The sequence below is a fragment of the Protomyctophum parallelum genome, assembly GCF_964188405.1.
Source record: "Protomyctophum parallelum genome assembly, chromosome: 5".
Taxonomy (NCBI): domain Eukaryota; kingdom Metazoa; phylum Chordata; class Actinopteri; order Myctophiformes; family Myctophidae; genus Protomyctophum; species Protomyctophum parallelum.
This window is the reverse complement of record NC_139702.1, coordinates 48,008,714-48,036,704: the sequence shown is the minus strand read 5'-3', so window position 1 is coordinate 48,036,704 and position 27,991 is coordinate 48,008,714. Positions and strand designations below refer to the sequence as shown.

General features: G+C 44.3%; 1 protein-coding gene across 5 annotated transcripts in view; it reads right to left on the bottom strand.

Annotated features, from left to right (window-relative positions):
- The window catches only part of LOC310858798 (nucleosome-remodeling factor subunit BPTF-like), a 53,128-nt gene extending 27,426 nt beyond the window's left edge, over positions 1-25,702 (bottom strand). For 2 of the 5 annotated variants that reach the window (XM_083765060.1, XM_083765063.1), the window contains exons 1-18: positions 24,807-25,702; positions 22,092-22,911; positions 19,003-19,054; positions 18,647-18,815; positions 14,940-15,209; positions 14,394-14,624; positions 13,177-13,365; positions 12,760-12,926; positions 12,072-12,248; positions 11,564-11,745; positions 11,290-11,421; positions 9,884-10,013; positions 8,728-8,863; positions 7,969-8,343; positions 5,676-7,644; positions 2,021-2,145; positions 715-867; positions 26-176 (exon numbers count right to left, since the gene is read on the bottom strand). In XM_083765060.1, coding sequence (XP_083621186.1) covers positions 26-176; positions 715-867; positions 2,021-2,145; positions 5,676-7,644; positions 7,969-8,343; positions 8,728-8,863; positions 9,884-10,013; positions 11,290-11,421; positions 11,564-11,745; positions 12,072-12,248; positions 12,760-12,926; positions 13,177-13,365; positions 14,394-14,624; positions 14,940-15,209; positions 18,647-18,815; positions 19,003-19,054; positions 22,092-22,911; positions 24,807-25,374 — 5,996 coding nt within the window. In that variant the 5' untranslated portion in view covers positions 25,375-25,702. The remainder of the gene's footprint in view (positions 1-25; positions 177-714; positions 868-2,020; positions 2,146-5,675; positions 7,645-7,968; positions 8,344-8,727; positions 8,864-9,883; positions 10,014-11,289; positions 11,422-11,563; positions 11,746-12,071; positions 12,249-12,759; positions 12,927-13,176; positions 13,366-14,393; positions 14,625-14,939; positions 15,210-18,646; positions 18,816-19,002; positions 19,055-22,091; positions 22,912-24,806) is intronic. The other 3 variants (XM_083765062.1, XM_083765061.1, XM_083765064.1) reach the window with 3 other exon arrangements.
- Between the last annotated feature and the right edge of the window lie 2,289 nt (positions 25,703-27,991).

Genomic DNA, 27,991 nt, shown 5'->3' with positions numbered 1-27,991 from the left:
GCATTGTGACCTCTGTCTCTCTGACCTCTCTGAGAAGGCTCGTATCTCCCAGAGGTCCAGCTCCTCCTCGGCCACCCAGGTCTCCAGCACCACGGGGCCCGTCTGCTTGGTGGGCTCCGGCTTCTTGGGCCGCAGTGCACTGGAGCGCAGCCCCTTCCTCTGTGGAGTGTGGGTCTCTGGAAGGGTGCACAGGGAGGTGGAGGGACATTGGTGTGTCAGAGAGAGAGAGAGAGAGAGGGGAATACCACTCATTTTCAACATTGAACATTGAACTTAGCAGTGGGTTCTCAAACTTTTTCAAGTCAAGGACCCCAATGATTATATGCATTTTGCCATGGATCCCCATCTCAAAATATGTGGTTTCAGGGACCACCAGAAGAAAAGATTTGATTTAAAAATGTTCACTGAAAAATATATACTGTATATTTGCACAAAGAATATGGCAGATCTACAAGCTCACAGCACAGCAAGGAGTGACGTGCTAGGAGCTTGTATATCTGAAATTTGTGAATAGCCAAAGTATAAAATAATGTGGTTAAAATTCAAAAATTTTAGAAGTTTTAATGGGTTAAGACTTAACCCATTAAAACCGGGAAAGCAAAGCATCTGTGTCTTTTTTGATTTAACCGTTTAGTGAACATGTGTATACAGACACAAAAAGAGACAAAAATAAAAACATATAAGCTCCGAGCAGAGACTTGGTTGTCTTCTAACCTTTAGGAGTCTCTGGGACACCCAGGGGGCAGATGATCTTGCGGATGCAGTACTCGGAGCGGATGCCGTAGGGGCCGACGTCACGGCGCTTGATGATCTCGGTGGTGGTGATCTCCGTCTCGGATTGCTCTGTGGCAATGAGTGGGGATAGGGCTGGGTTTGTATGGCGATGAGGAGAGGCCCAAGAAAATGGAGGGAAAATGCACTACCAAAGAATTCACACACGCAACTACATTTTCTGGAATTAGGTTGGTTGTTTTGTTATTAGTTATTTCTTTGCTAATGGATATGTGTGTGTGTGTGTGTGTGTGTGTGTGTGTGTGTGTGTGTGTGTGTGTGTGTGTGTGTGTGTGTGTGTGTGTGTGTGTGTGCTGGTAGATAGATGCCTAAAACGTAAGGGTGGGGTGCCAACAACACAAAGATGCATTTGTGAAGTAGTATTCAGTTATTTTACAAATACTTACCTCACTGAAAAAACCTTGAACAACCGTTAACTACCAACTATGTGATGGATATAAGATTACGGCATTCGAATGCCGGGCAATAATTGGTTCAGGTTCTTCATCACATACCAAAAAAACATAAAACAAATGAAAATATAATTTGATATTTCAACGCAGCAAAAGCGGTTGCTCACATGCCAGTGTGGTGGCTACTAGGAGACTGCAACAGGATTCATTCACATGCCAGTGTGGTGGCTACTAGGAGACTGCAACAGGATTCTGGTAGAACTGACGCGACATAAATGTTGTCTTTACTCCCTCATTATGCTACCCACTGCTGGTGCATAATGAGCACGGGATGAAAAACTAAATTATATGAAAATGAGGTATAAAATATTATTGGACTTAAGCATACATTTAAATGCATTGCCTCCAGCAAACGCATCAAAATCTGGTCATTTCCGATAGCCAACTATGATGTAAACTTAACTCCGGTAATTTAATCTCACATAGCTCGGCCAGACCTCAATCTGGCTATGCGAGATTACCAGTCATTTAACATTTTTGCGGGATGGGAGCAGAAAGACTTTAATAGCAAACAGTGTCGTGGCCGGGAGTGGTCAGAAATCATGTGGTGGGGGTGGGTGGGGGCTCAGCAGGCCGAGGGCTGATATCAGATGTCACCCTAACTACCCTTTTATCGTGCCGCTCACCCTGGGAAAATATGTGAAATATATGAAAAAACATAAAGTAGACTTCCTGTAAAATACTGTAGTGTACTATAAAAGGACCCAGATTATCCTTTTGCAAGTTGATACGACGGCATAGATGTAAATGCGTTGATTGGTTGGATGTTGATCTACCTGTGCGTGTGGTGCCAACCGCAGAGGAGGGTTTGACGGCCATGTCGTCCCACCTCAGACACGCCCACAGTAGCCGCAGCATCAGACTCACTCCAGCCAGCGACCTGACCGTCTGCAAACGATATCTGGACACAGAGAGACAAGATGCGTTCGTAGTTTCACCCATTCTGACCTGAGATCAGATTCATACGAGGTTTCCGCCGGACACACAATGGTCTGATGAACCCATTCTGACCTGAGGTCAGATTCTAGAAATGTCAGTCGCTCTTCGATTTTTCAAAAATAGCAGACCTACAAGCTCGTATCGCGCCACTCGGTGGCGCGATATGAGCTTGTAGATCTGCTATTTTTCAATAGGTAAAGCACAACATGATGCCAACACCAAAATGGGTGCCCGGTCAGAATGGGTTAACATCGCCACAAAAAACGCACATTCTGCATTACCAACCGTATTATATAAGGCAAATGTAAAACACACTTCCAAGGAGATATGAGTCTTTGAATGAGACTAATTAAATAAATAAATGTGCGTTGGAAGAACATAGTGTACATTGCTGTCATAATGCTGCAGCAATGTACAGGCTTAAACCAACATTATGATTATCATTATACCAATTAAATCATAGTCATGTTGCATCAACTTGACTTGAACGCCAAGCACATCACATGAAACCCTTAGTCAAGAGAAATCCCTTTTTCCTTGGAACAAGCCTGCAACCACTTGCCATTTGAAAATGCAGTAGTGGTCTATATAGCAAGCAATGGTATTTTTTCAGTGGATTGAGCATAAACAATTTCAGAGGCAATAAATTAGATAAAGAATATTTCTTGTTCCGCTGGCCCTGGGGGATTTTTGGAAATGGTTAGTTACTAACCCCCTCACAGGTTCTTACCCTAACCTTAACCCCACCAAACACCACACCCAAACTTATACCACAGTGCCTAACTGCAAGTCTAATTAATTAAAACACACCAAATCCACACCTAATCCTAATTTTATATCTCTAAACTAATGACAAACTCAATCACGTCTCGCTGTTTGTGCAATGCATCATGACTTGAGTATTGTCCATTGGGGTCCTTGCCCTTTTTCATGGTCCTGGCGCCATGGTTGTGATGACCTGTGATGAACGTCATCCTTGGAACAAGTGGTACCACTATACTGGACTCAAGGCTGTGATTCAGTCATAGAATAACTGCTTGCCACATTTAATACATCATGTTACACAGTGATCTTTTGAGGTTCAGAGATTATTACTAATATGAATACTGACAAAAGGCACGGAAGTGTCAGCAGCTCCACAAAGTTCAAAGGGATGAATGTAGACGGTTTAATTCAATAAACTGTTTCAGGGCGTTAGCAAAACTGTTTTGGAATAAAAAATAAACAAAACATATAAAAATATATACAAAATAGGATGACAGGATAGTGTCTTTTAAATGAATCATTTTATGCAGTCATTTATTTGAGGTAAAAATGAACGCATTCCTTCCTTCCTCATGTCTGTGGTCACTGTCCCAACAATGATATTTTTTATGGTCAGTTAAAAATATGTTGCACATCTATAAACACATGACGGGGACAGGGAGAAGGGGAAAGATATCCCCCTTTTCCAGCGAGTGACCACAGACTAGCAGAGGACAAGACATCTCTCGGCCTGCATCGCACAACATGGACATCCTGACACTACTCTGACCGCCAGATGATTCACGTCTGCTCTGGAACTCTGAGGTCCCCTGTTTCCAGTGGTGGAAAGTAACTGTACTGTACCATTTTGTACTTTACTTGAGTACAATACTTTTACTTCTACTCCACTAGATCTTGGATCGAAATATTGTATTTTTACTCCACTACAATGTTTTTAAAGCTTTAGTTACTGTTACTTTGTAGATTTAGATTATAATTACAAAACATATGGTAACCACTTCAGCCCATTTCAGCCATTTGAAAATAGCAGATCTACAAGCCACACAATGTGTCGTGATGCGACACATTGTGTGATTTTTATACATTTGAAATACTGGAACTTTTTCCAATGAGTGCTTTCTACTTTTGGTACTTTTAATTACATTTTGATGCCAATACATTTTGTAAGTACATTTTGAATTCGGGACTTTCCAGGTAATAACCAGATAGTATTTCTATATTGCAGTAGATACTTTAACTCAAGTACAAAATGTGAATCTTTTCCAGAGGACACCGTGTGACACGTGGCTCTGAGCCAGAACACGGCCGCAGACCAAAGCCACGGATGGCAGACGGGGAGGGAGGAGGAAGACATAAACGGACAACAAGTACAGGAGGACACGGCACGGCTGTGAAAGCAGGGGACAGTTTGACGGGCCATTGCCTTCCCTCTGTCACCTCACGTTTTCAACAGCAGGTTTTAAATAAAGTGGACGGGGAAGGCAATTTGAGCGCATCACCCCATGTGTGTCATTCTCTTAAACTACAAATCAGCAGAGCCCCCATGCCATGTGGCGTTACGGCAGGGTCAAAATGTATAATAATATCAGGTCCTGGGGAAACTTTCACACAGTCAGCTAATAATTAAGACGTTTAAGGTATTGGAGATGAATTATCTTCCATTCCATTTTTCTTTTCATCAATGCTATCAATGCTGTACCGTTAGACATGGCTCAGACTTGTGGCTGGAAGATCAATCGTTGTTCTTAACACCACTGTGACAAAAAAGGCAGGTGTTTTTCTACAGTGTTGTGACACTGGTGAAAACTTCCAAAGCCTCCATATACCGGTAACCTTTAAAACCTTAATTGATGGAAAATGAGTTTTAAAGTGGTGTACCCTGGCAAGTAAAAGAAACTGAGACACTCTGAATCACATATGTCCAAGGTACTTGTACCCAAGAAGGTAGCCAAGAATACTTTTTAAGGATGTGTACACGACGATTCTGAAAATGAATGAATTAAAATGTACACCCAGAAAATTATCAAAATTGAGCACATTTCGATCTATAAGACCAAATCTCATTTGAAAAAAATAAAAATGATATATATATATATATATATATATATATTTAGAATAACCAAATGTTATTTTGTAAACATTTAGGGGCAGCCCCGTTTACACACACCCCTAATTTCCACAATGTTTTATTTGTTAAATTTAGACAGTCTCACGGCTGCAGCAAGTCATACACTAGCTTGACTACAATATTTCATCGACTTATTTGATTTTCTTTCTTCTTTTTTAAACGGTGACTTCCTAAAATGTTGTGTAATAAATTATGGCTAATGAACTTTTGGCTCGCTGTTGCGATGAGTGCACTTACTGTTCCAACTCTCATAACTTCTGCCCATATTTCTCTTTTTATCTGAGCCACAGATCATGAACTGAGCTATACTTTCCGTTTTATTAATTTGCAAAACATATTTGGCTGTCAAATGCTGAGCGTCCTCGTATCAAGTGCTTTGTCTTCCAAGACAGAGAAAAATGTTAATATCTTTTGGTTTTCTCCCTTTGGTTCACATTTACTTGTAGATTAAAGGGTTATGCATCTGTCAGATGGCTGTGGGTTAGTGCAAGTTCCCTCAATATAATGTCTATAATATATTTGTGTGAGAGAGAGAGTGTGAGTGTGTGTGTGTGTGTGTGTGTGTTTGCGCGCGCCTGTGTGAGACAGAGGTTGCCTACCTCCATGTGATGCCAAACGTAGGCCTGGGTGAGGGATACGGCCAGATATCCGCAGATGGCTTGGCATTGTAGCTAAAGATGGGCACTTCTCGAAATCCGCCCCGCCTCGCCAACACTTTAAGGTCGTCATTTGGCAGCACGAAAATACTCTTCCGGCAGCTCTTGGTGACAAACTTGCGGTACGACGGTAAGGCGGTGTCCGAGCGAGTCTTCTTGGTACGGGAAAACTTGAGCAGGCGAACACGAGACTTGGTCGACAACGACAGCTCTTGGTTCGTAGTGATCCCACTGGGATCTGTGGTCGACTTACAGCTGGAGGACAGCAGCGTCACCTTTTGCTCCTGTGTCACCGTTTCACTCTGGCTGTCCTCCGACTGACTGTCGGGCGTTGGCGAGCGGATTTTAGTCACTGTCGTTTTGGTCATCGTAGTGAGGGTGGACACAGCGCTGCTCTCCGTCGTCGAGGCTGCCGCAGGCGTGGGTACGTCTCTGGGCGAGCGCGGCGGCACCTTGACAACCTTCGTCTCCGTGGTGACTGTTGTCGTGGACGTCGTCATAGTGGTGGTTACCTGGGTAACCGTCGTGCCACTGTTGCCGTTCTCCTCCGCAAAATCGTTACTCAGACTGGATTCTTCCGCCGAGGGTATCGGAGAGGGTGCCATCCGAATGACCTTGACTGCCGGAGTATGTTTGGTCTCCGACGACGTGCTGCTCGATACCGATTGGTTGTGCTGAGCAGCGGTGCTCCGAGTGTCCGCTTCAAGTGCATCTATATTGTTCTCCACTCTGGCTGCCTTCACCGGAGGCTGGTAGTCCTGATCCGATACCGTTACCTTGCTCTCCGCCTCTACCCTGGGAGACGAGTTGGGCTCAATGCCCCGAACCGCGTCGTTTACGGCGGCCACATCTCCGTTCACCAAGGCCTTCTGCTGGCCATTGTCCCTTGGCAAACTCACGAGACTATCTCCTTCGCCTTCACCCGTGTTGTTCATCTTGACGTCGGCACTGTTGAGTGCTTCATGGTTCGGAGCCACCAAAGACTTGGACACCATGTCTTTGGTCTCCAAAGTGTCCTTCCCATTCACCTGACGGCAAAGAGGAAGTTGCTGAGTGGTGACCGTGCTAATGCCCTCAGTTCTACTTTGTCCAATGCCTTGTGTTATGTCATTGTTCACCTTTGGCCCCTTGCGATTCTCCTCCGTGCTCGGATGTTCAGAGCTGACATTTTCAGAAATGTGTGTACTTGTTGATACCGAGTTCGAGTTCAGGGTACCCACCTGGGGCCCCGTCTTGCTAATTTCCGAAGGTGAGCAAGCCGTTTGTTGTGCAAACAAACTCTGAGGCAGCTGAGGTGTTATTTCTTTAACCTCTTGCCTTGACGTGTCCAAACTATCCCCTGCAGGCCCTGTAGTCCTTTCCCCCAAGTGTCCCTGCTCTGTCCGGTGCATTGTGGCAGTTTGGTTCTGTGGTGAAGCTTGTGCTCCACCTGCAGTGACTTTGGACGCATTGTCTGGAACAGAGAGAGGAAGAGGAGGCACAGTAGTCCTGTCTACAACTTTAGAAGGTTCAGCCTTAATCTCCTCCTTGACCTCGGCCGACCCAGGAGCAGGCATTGTGGAAGTTTTCTCCTCCAATTTTACAGTAACACCTGATGTGAGCTGATCCGAGACCAGAGCCCGGGGTGGGAGGAGTTGCCGCGGCCGAAGCGGAGTGACTGCACTCACTGCAGGTTGAGTAAGGCCCTGAGGTTTGGAGGTCAAGGCTTGTAGCCTCTGTTTTTCCTCCATGGCATACTGCTTGATGCGGCGCTCTAATAAACCATCCAGCTTGGAGGCCTTGACCACCTTCTTGTAGGCGATGCGGGTGAGGAAGCCTTTGCTGACGTCCACGACGTCGTAGTTGAAGGGACGTTCAGAGCTTTCGGTGTTCTCTGCCTTCATGGATTCGTCCTCTTGCACCGTCTTGGTCCCTGATGGGAAGAGAAAAACTGAGATGTAATTTCTATTGCCCTATGATCTATCTATCGGCCTATGGAAATGTACTTTGAATTTCCAGGAGCTATTTTCAAAGGAAGGAAATGTTCCACTTTGTGCGTTTTGTCCGCACCATATTTCAATAGCCACACAACTTGTTATGTTCAGGGAAAACCCATGAAGTCGACAAGCTTGCTTGTGGTAAATACACCAGGTTGATAAGATGAGGGAGTTTCATAATGACATAGGACTGATATTAGACATTTAAACATCTGAATTTCAATAAACACTATAAGAGATGCGATGAGCAGAACCCAAACCCATCAAACCTTTTCCTTCATCTGGTCCTGAGTCTGCGGGGTCCACATCCATCTTCTCAGCTGCCTCTTCCACTGATGGGGCCTCCATCTTCTCCTCCTGTCCCACCTCTGCCTTCTTGCCATCCTCCACCTTCTCTTCCCGTTCCGCCTCCTCCTTCTTTCCATCCTCTATCTTCTCTTCCTGTCCCGCCTGCTCCGTCTTTCCATCCTCCATCTTCTCCTCAGACGGGCCATCCGTTGAGGCCTTGGAAGTGCATAATGATTCTCCATGTTTCTCCTCTCCACTGCTGGCCACTGCTCCCTGAGGCTCTGCTGTCGCCACACTTTGCCGTCGACTCAAGTCCAGCAGAGTACACTTTTTGCCCAGTTTGGCATCTATAGAAGACGTTAAGGGAGAATTGTTTATTTTAATCAGTCTATATCACGTTCATTCTAAAACAATTATACTCATAGGTGCAATACATATATAATGATATTATGTTATATATATGATAGTATATATATATGACATATATGATATATATATATGTATAACATATAACATGTATATATATATATAATCATATATATGTTCTATATATGATAGAACATATATGATATTATATATGTTATTCTAGTGGAATCTAGATATTCCACTAGATCCTTGACTCAAATTCAGAAATTAAAGAAAAACATCTGGATAAATTTCAACATAGAACTGAGAGACTGAAGGAGACATATTTCAAATGATAGTAAACCACATGTTGTGCAGAGACGGACCTTCCAGTTCTTTGCGGTAGTTGGGGTTGGTGTTGCCAGGCAGTTTGGTGACAAACCGATGTACATGGGTTTTACTGACCCAACTCCAGCCTCCATAGCCTGTGACACGATACTCCTCTCCTTTCTGCTTCCAAACCTGCACACAGCAGAGAAAGACAAAGAAAAGAAAGCAAAGTAAGCAAGCATGGAAAAACAGAAAATATAGAGGCCAAAGAGGGGAAGGAAGGACACATGAAAGGAGGTTAGAGCAGAGAAAGGAGACATTAGAAGATCAGAGGTGAGTCACACACTGGTTAACTGGCCATTTGATCAGCTCACTCTATATGCTTGAAAGAGACCATACACAATTACACATGCACACAGGCCACACACACAAATACACACATAGGACACAGGAAGCGGTAATTAAACAACGTCCTGGTCATTAGCTGTGATGTTGGATGGATTCAGGCGGGATGGAAATCTAGTAAGGCTGTGGTCTTGGACATGAAAGCAGCTCCAGTGCGATGTGTAAATATGGGTCAAAAGATAGCGCATGGCAGCTTGATGTGTGCTCAACACTCCACGAGAGTCTCTCCCAGGTCTGAACTCACTCCTGGATTGAAATAACCTTACATCTACATTTTTAACAGAGCGCTTTTGAAGTCATGGATCGTCAAAGTTAGCCTTTTCCAGGGCGAGTGGAGACGATAAATCTGACGACAATCTGATGTTTGGTGTGTGTGTGTGTGTGTGTGTATCATAACCACTGTTTCATGGGGAAGGTGTATTTGTCCTAGTGCCTGTCCTTTTTCCCCACTGGTTCCCAAACAATTTTTTGGGTCCCAATATTTTTGGTTTTTAATTATTATAATTTCAAAACATTTTACAAAAACATTCGCCCCCAAAATTGAATTAAAAATGAATGCATTTGCCTTTTTCGGTAATCTCATGAAGAAAAATCGAAGAAATTCCATAAATTAGAAAGCAAATGTTTAAGAAGTAGTGAAAATAGCCGATGTACAAGCTCACAATGTGGTGCAAAGAATCACGTTCTGCGCTATTTTCACGGGCAAACGTCTATCGCTTTTGGGTCACGTTTGGGAACCACTGCTTTATCCTATGTGGTGTTTGATGGGGAAGGTGTATTTGACCCAGCACTTGTCCTTTATCCTACCTGGTGTTTGATGGGGAAGGTGTATTTGACCCAGGTGGCCTGTTGCATCGTCTCCTCCTCTTCCAGCTTCCGCTCCCTCTTCTTCACCTTCTCCTTCTCCTCACGCTCGATGGATGTCATACGGTGTAACCTGCAACATGCCGGCGCCATGTGAGAAACTGTTCGTTAAAGGGCAACATCAGAACAGCCTTCAATAAGTAGTTTTGAATGAGCGTCATTTATGGTTATGATTACACCTGGGTGATACACCACTTTGTGCTGAGCTGTACATCTGCTTTTTATTTATTTTTAATTGAAAACATCTTAAAGTGTGAGAACTACTGATTTAGAAGAATCGGTGTTATGACCATTCTGACTGGACAAAGATACAATGTCCTGTTTCACATGGTTTTTCAGATATTACGCACAAATGCACCCCTTGAATAAAACACAGAATGAACAGCTGAACAGAGCACAGCATGTGTTTCATCCAGCACATGAGCACTGTGGTGAGTGCAAACGCGTTCTTTCCTGAAATGTGAAATATGACCTACACAAATCACCAGAGCCTCTTGGGAACACAAGTAATTTGAGAGAATTACAAGTTCAGAAATCTAAAATGTACTAAATACTGGGCCATAGCTTAGTATAAATAGTTGTTTTATTGATAAGACATTCCAATCGCACTTTATTGAGTAAGCGATTTTTAACCCTTTAAGTCAGACCTGAGGCCGATTCTACAGTACATATGGCTTCTAAATAAGTAGTTCTCACACTTTCAAGATCTTTTTCAAAAATGTCCAAAAATAGCAGACGGCCAAGGTACAAAGTCACGCGATGTGAGCTTGTATATCTACAATTTTTGAATAGCCAATGAACGCTAAAATCTAAAGGACCCAGTTATAACAGGTTATCAAAACTCTGGTAATATCAAACACACATACAAACGATGTACACATAACTGGGATGCACAGCACTCCCAGGCTCACTCACTCACACACACCTTCCCACATTAACTTTGATGCAAGGCTCACACCAACACTTTGTAGCCCCGACCCTGTGTAGAGTGTGGCTCGGGTCTTTAAAGGAGCGTTGTGGTGCAGAGGCTGCAGCGCAGGCGGAGGTAGGTGGTGCAGGTAGCAGAGTCCTAGTCTAAATATTATGCTTCGCGCTGGGGGTGGGCTACTTGATGTGATCTGCTACTAATCACATCAGGCCTGCATAACTGCTGGCCATGCTTGGCCACAAATCCTGTGTGTGTGTCCATGCACTCAAAACGTAAACCCCCCCCCCAAAAAAAACATCCTCTGAAATGCTTTCAAATGTTTTTGCTTATAAATTAAATGTCTCATAAAAAAAGAAAAAGGGTCCTAGGTTAATGAGATAGAGAAGATGTCAATCTTGGTTGTGTGTGTGTGTGTGTGTACCTGGTGTGGCCCAGTGCATCCTTCCAGACAGGCAGCATAGCAACAGGTTTAATGGCACATTCTAGGATGGCCATAGCCAGGGCAAACTCCCTGGCCTTACTGCACATCTGAACTGCCTTAATCCAGTTGGTCCTGTCCAAAGAAAAAGAAACAAAAACAACAACTTAGCTTTGCTTTTATTATTCCTCCACCATGTTTAATTGTTAAAATAGGAGATACAGGTCAGTCAATTGTGAATGGTACAAATAGCTAAATGCACGCTGAACGTCCCTACCGGTGCGACGCCCAGTTGGGATGCATGAACGGTGCAGGGACGTTGTTCTCCAGCTGGATGATGGTCAGTCTCAGGGTGGAGATGGTCAGGACCTTGGAGCCATGGATGGAACCATTCCATTTGAAGTCCCCTGCTGGTGTCATGCAGAACTTGTGGGAGAGATGCCGCCTCTTGTCATGGTCCTGGTTGGAAATAAGTATACGTTGGGTTTTAGTCAGTCGGGTCTGCATAGAGATCTGGGAAAATTGCCTTCCTTTATTTTAGTTGTTGAATTTTAAAGCCAACAGAACAAGAACACACAAAAGTAATTTGGTGAGGAGTGAAGCAGAGGGAAAGAGAAGGTTTCATTCAGCAATCACACAAATCAAACAAACATAACATCGAAGATAGTTCAGGTTTTTTTACATTTGGGTCAGATATTGCACATCCCGTCAGACTAGCCAGGATTTTCACAAGAAACCTGAACTATGCCTTTAAGCCAATAATGTAGGAGAGCCAGCCTGCTTGCCTCTCTGTGCTGGTGTTTGTTGAGAGCCAGGGCGTTGGTGCTGTACTGGTTGTGGTAGACGCGGTACTTGCCCTCCTGGCCCAACTTGAAGTAGTTGCTAATGGTTCCCTTCATCACCACCTCTTTGGCGCGCGTACTGACTCGTGTGACGTCACCTTGCGCGTTCACCACGAGCACCTGAGGGATGAATTAATCCGTTAATGTCAGTTGTAAAGTCAACTTAACATCTCAAAGCCTGGAAGGACTACTGCTCTGCAATTGGCTAGCTAACATTAATTGTTAAGACAACCGAAGATAGAGAGAGGACAACTGCTCTGCAATTGACTAGTCCATTGGGCCACCCTGCCAAACAGTGTGATGTAACATAAAGGACAGATGCTTGTTATACTGTAATAACCGTTGACACTAACACTTGCCCAACTGCACGGGGCAGGTAAAAATAATGGTCGGGCAGGTGAAGGTTGCTACCGGGTTGCCCAAACGGGCAGGTGCAAATTTTGAGTGTGGATGCACATACTCACATAGTAAACTGCGACCTACAATCACAATAATAATGTAATTTATCGGTATCGGACGAATTGACCCTGCATATTATCGCAGGTATCGATATCGGCCAAAATTTCAATATGGTGCATCTCTTACAGCAATACATGATTTGACACTGCGGGTCCAGGTTTGGGGTTCTCACCTCCTTGCCCTCCTTGAAGCCCTTGTTGGCTTCATGAACAGCGGCGGCCACCTGCTGACTCTTGAGTTGGCTCAGTTTACTTTCAGGGTTCCTGAGCCGTGTCACCATTCGCATGGACGCGGACTTCTTACCACCAGGCCCCAGGGCCTCTCCGTCTTTACCATCACCTGGAAACACACGTTAAGATTTACAGGTCACGTATACCGTTATATCATGATGATATATACATCTATCTATGTACAGAGTGTAAAAATGTACTACATAAATGTAATGTAAAATGTACTACATCACTCCTAAAAGCAATGCTAATTGCTAACTACCGTTTTGGAATTTAGTCTTTCATCAAATCTAAACCTTGACATTTTGTCAGACTTTGTTCATGGCAAACAGAAGGGCGTTGCTGCTGACGGGTCAGACCTGTGTCATCGAGGCTGGCCAGGGATGACTGGGAAGACTTATCAGCCAGGTCAGGGGGCTCAGGGCCCCCGGGGTGCACCCCCATCGCCGTGCTGCCGTTACTGTTCTCCTCGCTGGGCTGGGACGGCTGACTCAGGCTGGGGACCCCCTCCCCGCTGAGTGGAACCAAATCTGACACTGGTTTCTCTGCTGAAAAGCATACATAGATGGAACACAGAATAAGTTTGGCTTGCATTTTACCAGTTGTCATTTGTCATGCAAATGACACAATATTTAATATTTCCCCCGGCAGGCACTGACGAAGCACTACGGTGAATGAGACCCAGACAAGGTTAGCTGCCAAACATGACCTCTCAACTGCAGGTCAAGCATAAGAAGAGGTTCCCTTCTTAGTTAGAGAGACAGCCTCAAGAAGTAAATGGCAAGGTTGGGGCTCCCCCTAGTGATAGGCAGAAAGAAGTGCAGATGCCCAGTAACTCAAACAGGAAATACAATTCAGATAAGCAATGGGCTACTGTAGCAGGCAGAGACTGGCCTAAAATATATATAAAAATAAAAAGCCAAGCAGGCTGGAAGCATCAAGCACCACCATGTGCAGCTTGTACACAGAGCATGCCATTACTGACCGACTACACCATAAAATCCAGAGTCTGTTAACTCAAAATGTTATGCTGTATAATGATGGAAGATGAGCTTCTAGGTATGAAAACAAAGCAGATGTGAGTCAGCAAGGCTCCTGATGTCCAATGAGGCTACTGTGTAAAAATGAAAGCAATCCAACCAAGAATGCCTTGGTCAGTGTGAAAGGAACAATTACACCTGGTAACTGTTGAAACTCAGCGCCATTCACCGCTGACAGTGACATTTCATGCATTTTGCTTTTCGTCTGGTTTTAGCAAAAGCCAAAGTTGCAAGCACTCAAGAAAGCAGAGTTACAAAAGGTGCACAAAATCGTTTCAGCTAAAGTTCAAGGAGGAGAAAATTAAAGGAACGTCTACTACTTCTGCCAAGTGGAATGAAGGGTCTTTAGGGTCAAACTGCGGAGGAGATAGGCACTGGTTTTAAAGAACGACCAAGCACGTGAAGGAACAAGCAAGGCCAGAGGACCACGTGGCAATAACTAGCGTGCATCTTGTTTATACAATCCTGCATGGAGTTGCAGATCTGGTGACAACTTTTCACCACTAAAGCAACAGATCCTGGAGTGTCCTGTATACCTTGGCTCTCTTCAGTGCCTTTTGCAGTAGCAAGCTGCTCTCCCACAGCCTCTGCGGTTGAGGCAGGGTGGGGTGGAGCCTCCATGGCCAGGCTAGGGCTCTCGCTGGTGGGGAGGGTTGGAGCTGGAACTGCAGCTGCTGAAGGTTTAGATCCCTCTGACAAACTATGGCTGCAATTGTCCTCCTGACCAGTAGATGGTAGTAGTGGAGTAGTAGGTGGAGCCTCTCCGACTACAGATCAATGGCAGCAATGTTATAAATTTGGCAGTATTGAAGGTGATAATAAATGCACATGGGCAACTTTTGGGAACAATAGAGACAGTAAACATGCCCACAGCTGAGGGCATCATCATCTCATGACGACTCATGTCACTACAATACAATGGTGTGCAGTTATCCTTAGATGCCATTGTTGAACAATTTTACTTTTATTGACAAACAGGTAAAACCAGAACTTGCTACAAACATTTCCTCCTGTGGATATCATTACGACGAGACACTAGGAGTAGTCTATATAAAACCACCATCATGTAGTCATCATATTACCTGTCGTCTTGAGGGCCTCCTTCATCTCCTCTTGGGAGGCAGCTTTGTCTCCATCCTTGTCCTCCTCCTTCACCTCCTCCTTGACCGTGGTCGCTTCCTGTGGTCCCTCTTCTTTTAGCTTGGCCTCCTCATCCTCCACCTGCTGTTTTTCCACGTCCACCTCCTCTTTCTCCCTCTCCAGGCGTGCCTTTAGGGACTCCTCTGCGGCACGCCTCTTCACCACCTCCAGCTCTTCCTCCTGTCTGGCCCGCATCCGGTCCATGATCTCGTCTGGACAGAGAGAGGAGTAATGGACAATGTCGTTAACAGGGCTGAGCATGAGTACGTGTCACCACCCTGATGTATTGAAAACTATGAACTCATATCGTTTTCACATAGGACCTCACAATTTTACAGTTACCCTAACACAGTGCAATCAGTGCGAAGAAAAGGTTTTGTTTTTCTGCATTGTGCAGGATAGTTGTATACTTAGGCGTATACTTTTATATACTGTTGTTCTTTATGGTGCTTATTATTGTTCCTTCTTACCTTTGTATTACTATATCCAGTGGTGTCATGCTCGTAGAACCCAGTACCACGCCGTGATACAAACAAAATGCACGTGCCGGTACGGAACGGTGCACGTGCATGCACACTAGAACGCGTCCCCCTAGGCCTAGATTCAAGAGAAGACGCACCTAACCTCAGGTCACTAGACTTTCCAAGAAGTACCCTGCAGTGGTTCCATTTTGTAGGCCTCAAGATCAGGTAGATTATAGTTATAGTCACCAATGGTTTTTTTCTTTACATAATTAATTAAACAACTAGTCGACTAGTAAACTAGGCAACTAGTCAACTAGTAAAAATGACTAGAAGTGAATGCCCTAGTGTGCATGTGTGTGCACGTCATTAAAATGACGTGGTACCAGGAAAATAAATCACATTACACTGGTCTGGCGATATCCGACAGTACTTTCCTTACTCTGGATCTGTAACCCTAAGGGCTGTGTGACTGAAATTCCCCCACAGGATGAATAAAGGTATTCAATTCATCAAAACAATTAGAGACGTACAAATAGACACTTCTATATAGGCCAGGGCCTACCAAAATCTCCTTGAGGGGGCGTCAACATAATAGGCCGCTACCACGTGACACATATGTGTCACGTGGTAGCGGCCGCCAACCTTGTTAGCTTGTCTGGTTTGTTTACATTGAGCGACTATCCGGTGTGCTTTAATGTATACGTTCTTTTTTTAAACTGACCTCACAATGGTGCAGACTTGCTCAGTAAATAAGTGCCACAGCAGGTCACGGTGTGGGAATGAGCCAGAAAACGGAATTAGATTTCCATCTTTCCAGCATGGAGACAGAACCCAGATTGACGAGTTTACAAAAAGACGTAGAATGGCTTGGATCTTGGCTGTATGGCACACGGGCGCAGAGACATAACGTTAAATTATCTAAGCACAGCCGTGTTTAGACATTTTCCTTGTCCTTGTAAGGTATTTGGGCCCGACGTTCTTTCTATCCATCCTGGTGTTGGTTCACTATGTTGTCGACAAGAACGAGCTCAATATTTACAAAAACATACCACCGTCACTCTATTCTGAGTGATGTGGGCTATAATTTAAACCCCACAAGAGGGCTGTCCCTAGCTTTTCAGACGCCGCCCCCCTCTTGGGGACGTACACGTTTTTACACACTATAGCCAAAGAACAGAACAGGAATTCATCATAAAGGAGGTAAAAAGGGAAAAGAAACATATACAGTGAGGGGGGAAATGGGTGAGTGGGTGAGGGGCCAGTTTCGAATTGCAGCCGTCTGTAGGTGCCCTTTGAGAGCGGAGTCAGGGGAAAGCCCTTTTTCACAACTAAAATCTATTGAAAGTTTATGAACAGTAAGAGCCTGTGTCAGGTTCAATTAAGATCAGTAATTTGTAAAGAATTACCAGTATATGCGAAAATAAAGTAAGTTTGAATGGAGTTGAATTACGTAGAAGTGATTGTGAAGGTGAATATGCTACTGGCTGTATTCTTCTTGGAAAAATATAAAAGGATACTCCTATATGGAAAGACTATATTATTTTACTTATATTGACCAATTTAGTAGGCTATAATGTAAGGTTTAACCTCGTCAGATAATGCCCACATAGCGTAAACTTACGAGAAATTCAAAGTTTCACCAAAGTAGTAGTAGTCGTGAATTAGCAAACTGGACATTTGGACTGAATGTTTCCTTTATCCTCGTGTTGGGCTTCTGTTTTTATTTGTGTTGTGCAGCTCCGTTGTGCTTCACATTCCAAACAGCCGTCTGCCTTGACTTCTGTGTGTGCCGACTGCTGCCCAAAACAAAACGCTGTGTGTGTGAGGGTGTTGTGTGTGTGTGTGTGTGTGTGTGTGTGTGTGTGTGTGTGTGTGTGTGTGTGTGTGTGTGTAAGCTTTGATAGTGCATTGTGTGTCATTCGTCAATTGAGTGGAACCAGACTGGCAAAGCCAAGTGTTTTGTGACATTACCCTCATGGCTGAGCTGCCAACAATACGGTTTGGGGAAACGGGCTAAATTCCATTTTGACTGATGGCTACTTGACAGCTACAACACTACATGACAACGGAGTGTCAATGTGAACATGCAGCGCTAAAGTATTAGCATGTACGGCTGCAGCCTCTGCACGCAGTCCCAAAAAACACAAACCTTGGATATAACATGCAGTGTTTAAATAGATACACTTCTCTAGTTGATTCTTTCAAAAGGGGAAGGTAGGAAATATCTATCATATTTTTTTCCATTGCATAGCAGGTGCTTAGGAGAGTTCTCTTCCAGATGAATGAAAGCTTTTTCAAGGGTGTCGTCTTTTATTTTTGGCTGAAGTTGAAGTCTGGTTCCATACACAATCTCGGCTTTGACGCACCATTGACGTCGAAAAATTATCATTTTCATTAATTGTGTTCAGGGAGAAATTAAACTCTGTGTGTGCGTTCCGCAGAATCACATTGCAATGTCCCTGTTATACCACCCTATTTCCAATGTAATGTTATTTTAAATATGTTTCTGCTTTATTAACAATAATAAAAAAATGACAATCACACAAAGAAATGAGCGCTATGCTTCTCACTAGCTCTGGATACTGGCAGAGTGGAAGGAGCAGGGGCTGTGGGGAAATTGGAGGGCGGCCAGGCCGGGAACAGGGTTTAGGTTACATAATGGCAGTTCTGGTTCCTATGGCTCAGTTACGTATCTATGACTGGGTGGCATTCATTGGCACTTGGGAGAAGACACAGTGAGTGAGAAGTGTGTCTGTGAAGTTTGTGAGTCAGGGAAAGATGGAAAGAAAAATAGACAGCAACAGAGAGAAAGAAATAAAGAGAGATGGTAAGATATATAGCGACAGATTTTTTTGTTTTGTTGAGATAACAAAATCGACCCTCCTCGACTTCTCAGACGTACTGAGAGAGAAAGCAGCACCCGGGATCTTGTTGTTGAGCACAGAGACGCTCTTGCCGTTACATCAACAATGATCTATTGTGAGGAAAAGGGGCTGAGGAGATTTTTGTCTCCAGAGTCAGATGTACGCAGTGGAAAAAGTGTTAATTAACTCAAGAGTTTGCTTTGTAGTACTGTGTATACCCACAACTGCGTGCCATGGCCTGGGTTTGAATCCTGCCATTGCTTCCCTAAGTTCCCTCCCTCCATCATTATCAACAACACCCTCCACTACAGACAAACATACCGTTGGCTGCGGTGAGGAAACACTTGTTGTTGCCACGGGCCTTGTTGGTCAGGTCCTCTGTGATGTCCATGTGGACATGGACCTCCTCTCTCATCTCCTCCAGCGCAGCGTTCAGGTCCGCCTCCCAGTACTGCTTGTCCAGACAGTCGATAAGCTCCGCCAGCTGGACCTGCAAAGCAGGAGACATCGGAGGAGGTGGTGGAGAAAGGGGAGAGGAGTAGAGGAGGAGCAAGAGGAAGAGGAGAAGGGGATATTATCAAAGGAATGCACAAGTGATGTGTTGTTTGGTTTTTTTAAACAGCGCAGCAATGCCATTGGTCTGAAAATGGTTGTTAAAAAAATAAATAACCCTTTACCTTAGTGCTGTAGTACCAGATGGCTTTATCCTCCTGCTCACCTTCCTCTTCGCTGTAGCCGAGACAGGATTGAAGGGGCAGGTGGGGGAAAAATAGGAGAGGCGTTTGAGGACAAGATGGAGGGAGAGAAATTATGCACTTAGATCAGTAGTTCTCAAAGTTTTTCGTCTCAGGTCACCTCTGTAAATAATAAAAACGGCCATAGCCATCATCACAAATGTGATGACCTCATCACATTTGGAGAGGTGGCTATGGACGATTTTAGCCCAAGGAGTGATTTTCGTGCAAAACGAATGCTTGCAAAAAAAAGCAATCTACAAGCTCACAATGCAAAGAGGGTTTAAGTGGTTACCGTTAAACTGAAGTGGAATTATATTAAATTCCAATTATCAATGTATTCTGCGGCACCCCTGGACTTTCGTCACAGCACCCACTTTGAGAAACAAAATCAAGAGTGGAGTTTACCCATAGAACATTCGTACAGGTACATTTTTAAACTGTTTTATCTACAGTGCTGATCAGTTCCTGTAGCCTAGCTCTGCCGTGTCTCTGCTAACACTAAGCACACAACTGCACATGCATGTGCTGAATGCTCAGCTGTTAATTATCTGACTCTTTGGGTTGCAGTTATCATAATGCATGCAAATGACAAGTCACAAATAAAGAAAATGGCCCATTCACTTTCACGTGAAAATACACCAGGGCATGCTGTAGTACCAGGCACAGGGGTAAAATCCCTGCTTATTCATTTAGAATATGGCCTAAAGATACGTGTGTCCAGTGCAATGACAGATATTCCCAAGACTGGAAGGTTGACAGCTTTTTGCACAGTGCAGTCCTTGCCAGGGACATCTTCTCACAAAGTCACAATCCTGTCTATTCAGCATCCTCCCAGGAATTCACTTGACACACATGGGCACACATGTATCCCACATCCATGCATGCACATTTATTGCACGCTCAGTCACCCACTCACACAAACCTGCCACTGTGCACAATGCACATTGCTTGGAGTGACAAACAGAAACACACGTGCATACATAAAACACAGGCCACATCTGAGATTGCATTTGCGTGCTGTGCGCTCGCAAAAATGCCATGTGCTTATGCAAACAGAGCCACAGTACCACGCACTGTCGCACACACAAATTCTCCACGGGACAATGAGTGAGGAATGGATCTATTACATGATAGCACCTGCTGAGATTTGGTGACGAGTGGGAGCCAGGGGAGAGAGCCAATGATAGATGATAGATTACAGTATAGTTCAAATCATGTGTTGTAGAGGTGATCCACAGTCCTTTTTATGGTTTATGTAGCGGGCTGCCGGCTGCTGACCCAGCAGCCATGCCATCTGGGACTGTTCAATAGCTATATAATATGCTAACGTATGGACCCAATACTGCTGACATTACGATGCTACACACACCTTGTAGAGGGCATACTGAGAGTACAACTATGAGAGTTTTTATTCAATACAGAAGACAGTATTCCGCTGCTTATTTATAAATGGAAGCTAGCTAGCTGCTCAAATGAAGAACTATGGTGTCTTAATACTGCCTAGAAGTTAAGGTCTAAATACTAACAATATGAAAATATATAAAGTCCTGCAAATGGCTCAATAATATAATATTCAATAACCTCAATATTGGGGTGCTTCTGTGTTGGTGGTAGACTAACCCTAGTTAATCAACGGTCTCAGAATAGAAATGAACCTTGTAAAAATGTATATTAATAAATAATAAAAGCATGCCAATATGGTAACAAACATCAATATGAGAAGATCCCAGTCACTAATCATTAAGATAGCACTATGTCACCTCCCCAACAGAATGTCAGTGTCCAATACCAATGACAGATCTATACCCCAGAATTATTTCTCCATCTCATCCGTTTGAGGTCTACTTCAGGGGTTGACACTAAGGTCTCAGAGGCACTTGAGAGTACAGCTCAGGTCATGCCCACTTACCCGAAAAGTACATCGTCCTTTATAAAATGCTATTTTATATAAACTATTTAACACATTTTTATTTTACTTTCTGGGGCTGTGCAATAAAAAGTCACACCTGAATGTTTATGCCAAATACCTGCTATATTACTATGGGTTCACACTTGTTATGTTATATCTGTGTAGCAACAGTAAAAACAGCACATTATAGGTAAACATTGCTCTAATTTAATATTCCACAGACCAGAAGACAGAGCGCTTTGGCCACGTTCAGGCGTTTAAAGTCTAAACACCTGAACGTGGGCCGGCTTAGCAGTCCAGGCACCTTGGCTGGTAATCCAGCGTGACAGTGTGTCACGGGCTCGACTCCCGATCCCGGCGAACTTTGCTGTGTGTATTCCCCCTTTTCTCTCCCCGTTTCCTGTCTACCTACTGTACATCTATAAAGGCTAAAAGCCAAAAAACTTTCTTAAAAAAGTTTTATTTATGGGCAAGCCAATAGTGTCAATACTTCTACCATCACACAGAGAAGTGGCTTTGTGACAACTAATGATAGTTTGGTGCAGTTTAAGTCAAGAATATCTAATCATAACCACTTTTACAGTTTTATGAGTGGAGGTTTTTCATCCCATGAATTTGAAACCAGCTTATCACCTACCTAAGCCACAACCTGAGCTCTGTCTTCTGCCTTGACTCACTGTAGGCTATTTATCAGCCAGTAGTGCGAGTCAATGGTCATGGGGTTAAGTAGTAGTACACCTTCAAGCCCATAAGTACTCCTAACTGGCTTTTCGATTAAATTCTGCCTCTATCATCCAGCTACCCCCCCCCCCTCCCCACACACACACGGATCCATTCACACAATGATTCTTAACTCTCAAGACACCTAAACTACTGATGTCACTAAATCAGAATGATGAAAATATAAAGCAGGTGAATTCCACTGCATGTCTTTTTGCATCTTTAGTATGACACAATGTCACCGCCCCTTCTCCATCTACTGTTGCTCTTCTTACCCATTTGATATTGTTTTTTTTTTCTCTTTCATTTCCTGCAGCCAGGAAATGAAAGTACAGGTTATATCACCTTACTAAAGAGAAAGCGTAGGACACTAAAAAGTAAAGCAACTTAAGCAACTTACACCACGATACGACGGTCGAGGAACCAGTACTTGCGGTGGTGCCGGTCGTAGCCAATGGGCAGTTGGCGGATATAGGGCCGGCTCTTCTGCACCTCGGGCACACAGTCCACCACACCGGGCACCTTGTGCGCCACACACACCTCGCACTGCCACTCATCCTCGGGCACCTCCTGCAGCGGTGGCTTCACACACTCCAGGTGGTAGACGGCCGAGCATGTCTCACAGCAGAGAAGGTCACCCAGCCGGTGGCACACACGGCAGTGGTCGTCATACGCCACCACGCCCTCAGACATCAGCTCCTCCCGGGCGATATTGGTGGCCAGGAACTGGTCCACAAGAAACTGGAGGACCTTGACCTTGCTCTCAAGCGGCTCGTACGGGTAGTCCTCGCTCTCCTGGAAGGGTAGGGTTTGCCGGTACTCTGGGTCACTCTCGCAGTACGCACGCACCACCTCAGGCCATGTCATACCATCCACAAAGTACAACGTGGAGTTGACAGAGTCCTTGAGGTCGGCAGGGCCAAACGTTGTGTTGGACGTGTCCTCCTCGCGCAAGATGGCTTTGAGCAGGGAGATGTGCGTCTCGGCAAGCAGCGTGCATTGCTCCTGGCCTGCCAGTGCCGCGCAGAAGTCCTCGAAGCGGAACGGCGAGAGGCGCAGCACCGAGCCAAAATTGCGCAGGACCTCGTAGACAGCGGACACGTTGAGGAGCTGCGACTCGATCAGGAGGTCCTCTGACGACTTGGGGAGCTCGAGGGGAGGCACGTCCTTTGCCTCCAAGACGGGGGAGCGTGGCCGCGGCACCCGGCTGCGCCTCCGCCCTATGTTGCACAGGCAGGTGAGGGAGAGGGACAGAGAAAACAGACCAACACAAAATAAGATTAGATCAATGTGTGATGTGCAAAGCAGTGAATGTACACAGTCCAATTGTTTGTATGACAGACGCAAAGTTCTTGATGAAAGAGAGGCAGATATTCCAGTTGGAAAAGCCAATAAATTTAGGCTGTCCACCATCGGGGATTAAGCTGCATACCTCACCATGAGTCTGTTGGGTCAGTGTTAGCCTTATGCCTGAACCTATTAGCTAGCTAGCTAATTCTCACTCTCCATCATAATGCATTAGTGATACACTCAATAAGCTCTGGAGGTTGATGACTAGATATGCTGCTAAACTGTGAAAAGAAATGAACAAGACTTCAAGAGTTCACCGTGTCCTGAGATAATCATTCAAGATGCTGGGTAGAACAAGCAGACCAGGCTGACCAAACTTTGTCAAAAATCAGGGTCTATTACGCGGGCTATAATTTATAAAGCGGTGAGTGACAGGGGAGGTGGGAGATTATCACCTCCCCAGACACTGTCTGATATGAGCTTCCAAAGGCTACCTGCATATTCACATCTAGATGTGGTGTATGTGTTTGTTATGTAGGCTATGCACATCATTCAAAAGTATACATGGATTCTGTATGTTCCCATGTCAATGAGACTGAGCATAGTGTGTACCCAACTGTTATCACAGGACAAAATGCTTCCATATTCACGTATCTATGAGCAAAGCATGTGGCAGACTGAGACTGGCTACTTTAGTTATTACCATTTGCATTTATCTTCCCTGAACTATTTGTGGTGCAAAAGAGATTGACTTGAGCCCAGAGTTGTATGAGGTCAGAAAATGAGCGGAGGTGTTATACCTATGCCTCCAATGACTTATTGCAAGAAAACATTTCATTAAAAAAATACAAGAAGAAGAATCCGAAAAAGATCTGATGTAAAAGAAAAGGGGTGTTAATAAAGTATTAACAACAGAAAGAACAATAATGATTTTTACATTCTTATATCAACAAGGGGGAAACAAACAGGCAAAATGGTCTAATTTGGACAGGAGATTGATTGTCATGGTAACGGTGCAACAACAGTAGTCTACGACGTAATATTGTAATGAGCTGGGCTTTGGCAACAGGTGAAATTATAGCGCCTCTTTTCAAAACAAAGGCCTGTCAAACTCCGTTTGCTTGCATTTCGCAACCAACATGTTTATAACAAACTTAAATCAAGCCTAACGGTGTAGAAATCAAGCCTAAACAGGGTAAAATAACGTTTCAGTCTTGTTACATTTAAATGACTTAGTTTTGTTTGGGTTATTAATATGTCTAACAACAGTCAGACGTGATTAAACTTGCAATTCCGTCTAAACTTCAAACTATTCAGTGGAGACAAAACAAAAACATGCTAATTTATGGGCGCATATGTAAATGTATATGTACATCTAGAGCCAATGCTTATATTTGACAAGCATAACGGGAAGTGTCAAACTGTCAAAATGAATGAATGAATGAACGAACGACCGAAAAATAAACGAAAAATGGCTCTATTTACTTTTCTCTGAAATGAAGACACGTCAAGCGCAGCGCTCATGATAACACAGAAAAAATATTAGCCGTATATTAGCATTGCCCTTTAATAGGGCTTGTTTGGCAAAATAAAAAGTTGCTGATCTGTCAAAATAACAGAAACATGCTTGGTGGTACAGCAGCATGTGTGAATGTGCCGATCTCAAGCGGCCAGCGGAGCAGCACACGGTAAACAAAGGCCTGTTTCTCAATGCAATCTCCATTTTGAACAATGCAGCTACCTTTTCCTCAAATGGAGTTTATATACATGTGAAACCCTTGCACTTTTGCGTGCATTGCCCACGTATAAAAGCCCCGGTGTTTACCTGTGTTGCTGCCGTGCGTGCTGTGGCTCCTGAAGCTTGTGTCCGAGCAGTAGCTGCCATGATCATCATCATCTAATTCCTCCAGATAATCAGAGTCGTTCTGAAGGGCCTCCTCTTGATCCGACGAGGGGTTCTCGTTCAAGAGTTCTTCTTCTTCGTCGTCGTCCGATCTGTAGCTTATATTATCCTCCTCCTCGTCGCTGTTGTCATCGTAGACCACCACGGTGTGCGGCCGCCGTGGTGCCGCTCTGCCGCCGCGTCCTCCCCTGGACCCCCGGCCTCTCCCCCTGCCTCCTCCTCCTCCTCTGGCGCCCCGCGATCCCGCCGCGGAGCCTGCAACTTTCCTGCGGCCCCTGGCTGAATTAAAGTTATCCCGAGCGGTCATTTCTGCGTCTGGTTCCCCGGAGCCGCCGCCGACACCCCCGCCTCGTCCCCGTCCCCGACCCCTGCCCCGTCCACGGCCCCGCATGCCCCGGCTCCTGGCGCCCCTGGAGCCGCGGACTGGCTCCGGAGATGCGTCCCGCATCGCTGCTGCCTCTTTGGGCGGCCTTCCTCTTCTCCCCCTCATTGTAGGAGAGAGTGGCTTCTCCTCGGCTTCAATCTCGTTGCAGGAGTGTCCAACACAACCCGCAGAAAAACGGCTGAAAATAATATCCAATGTTGCGAAGGTCCAAGTTAGTCCCAACAAGCCCCGGGCTCGATTTCAGGCAGAAAGCTCAAACCGAATGGCCGGTGTCCCGCTTTGGGTCGCCTGCAGACGCCATTTTTCTTCTCGGCTCTCCCTCCGTTGAAAACACACCAGCAGGCCTGTGCGTGCGCGCCGCGCGTGCGTGCGTGTGTGTGTGTACGGGGGCGGTCACGTGACTCGCTATTCTACAATAGACGCAATTGCCTTGTTGGTTCATAAAAATAGTTATCCGTGCAAAACCTGACACCCCGCTGTAAGTGTATTATGGTAGAATGATGTGTGGCGGTGGGTTGAATGATGAATCCCAGGCAGACCGTCGAGTGCGTGCCGCCGGTCACAATATAAGCTTGCGCTCCTGTCGTCGTCGTTGCAAAGCGAGGCAAAAGATAAGCATTATGTCCGACATCGAAAGCTTTTTTGCGAACCTTCAAGTCATTTTAGACTTTGTGCAAAGATTAATGAAGTAAAACCAAACATTGAAAGGTATTGGCTTAATCTTGGTTAAAAAAGTAAAACCGACTCATTTGGCTATTAACAATGACTCGTTTCTGTCAATGTGCAGTAGCCTATTAATTACTATTATATAATAATATACAGCAAATAGTTGCATATCACATTAGGATGTTGAATAATAAATATGTTGCATAACCATTTATATTCCAACAACGACTATGCGACCTCGATGTTTCCGCCTTTTGAAAGGCTCCAAAACAAAACAGACCTTATGAACCTCTCAGCTGTCTATCTGTTAATAGACCGCTGAGTAGTGAGTAGGCCATATTTTTTTGAAATTATAAATTGATTATATATACTTACTAAAAAAGTAATACAGTTAGGTAAGAATATTGATAAGTCCTAACGAATCGAATCCTAACAGATCCTCATCCTAACACTTCCTAACACCTTCTAACGGCCAATGCTAACGGATGGTTCGGTAGGAATGTTTAAATATTATTTTATACAGTGATTACATTGCATCACGTTGTCGTGGCCGAGTGGTTAAGGCGATGGACTAGAAATCCATTGGGATCTTCCCGCGCAGGTTCGAATCCTGCCGACAACGAATCGTTTTTGTCTTTTATCTAACGACCTCTGGTTTTTCTAAAAGATTCAAGGGAAATCATGTAACTTTTATCATATGTTTTATATGTATACTGTGGGCTATGTAGGCTATAAATATTTTTGCCTCTGTCAGACATGCTCTGCCCTGTATTTTAGTTTATTCCACTGTTTATGTTGACATGTCTGTGTTTGGTTGGATCTCTTAATTACAATTTACTGAATTTAGGCATTTTGCAGACACTCTTAATCCAGAACAACATTACAGTAAGCAGGAACAATACACTGTAATACAAATATACCAGTAAGACGCCCTGAGGGTGAGAAGCATACAGTATGGAATGTCAGAACAGGTCAGCTCCATATATGGTGATCTAAGGGGTTGACGCTCCAAATATGGCCGTCTCAATATATACAGATCTAGGTGATGATCCAGTCTTCTCCATGTATGGCTATCCAGGGTTTGATGAGGTTAGTGTCGTGATCTTCATATATGGAGACGGACATATTTGGAGCGTGTCACGAGGCGTGATGGACTGACGGCCATATATGGTGCTGTGACGTGTCACGAGGTGTGAAGTCACGCGGTGTGATGGACTAATGGCCATATATGGTGGCGTGACTGACGGTGACGGCACAGGTTTTCATAGTAAACTGCGACCTATGGTCGCAATCAAATACATAGAAATCGTGAGGTTCCTAGTTTGATCCCGGGCTCCCCCAGAGTTAGTGTCAAAGTGCCTTTGAGCAAGACTCTGAACCCCTGATTGCTGCCGAGCTCCCTACCGTGCAGGACATCATAGGACATAGGTGCAGGTTAGTGCTTTGCATGGTTTCCTCCATCATCGGTGTATGAATGTGTGCGAATGGGTGAATGTAATGCACAATCTATGTAAATCACCTTGGATAAACGTGTTATATAAATGCACCATTTAACCTATTATCTAACAGTAGTACTTTATTAGTTAGTAATTATGAGTATACATTATAGAGTGCTATGTGCTACGTCTACATATAGAATGTTAATTCATAAATCTAATGAAATCTAATTGATCCCTTTGAACTTCAAAGTGTTTGTGCACTGAGTTGATTGATTGGGCCACAAAAGGTGTAAACTATTTTGCTCATTAGTGCTCTCTAAATCAACAAGTCTGTCAGAGAGGGGAGGCGAATGTGTTTGTACACAGTAGTTTCAGAGTATGGTAATTGTGAGTGATGAGTGCACAGGTCCAGAAGATGTGATTTGATCATCATTCATTAACAAGAATATATGATAGCCTAAATAAAAGTTTTGGCTATTGAATGCCAAAAGATTTATTGCACAATAGAGGAACACCTTCTGCACTACAGCGGTTTTGCAAATGAGATATCATAATCTTGAATGAATTCATTCTGAATTCACAAGATATGAAATGAATAATTTGAAATGTCACACAAA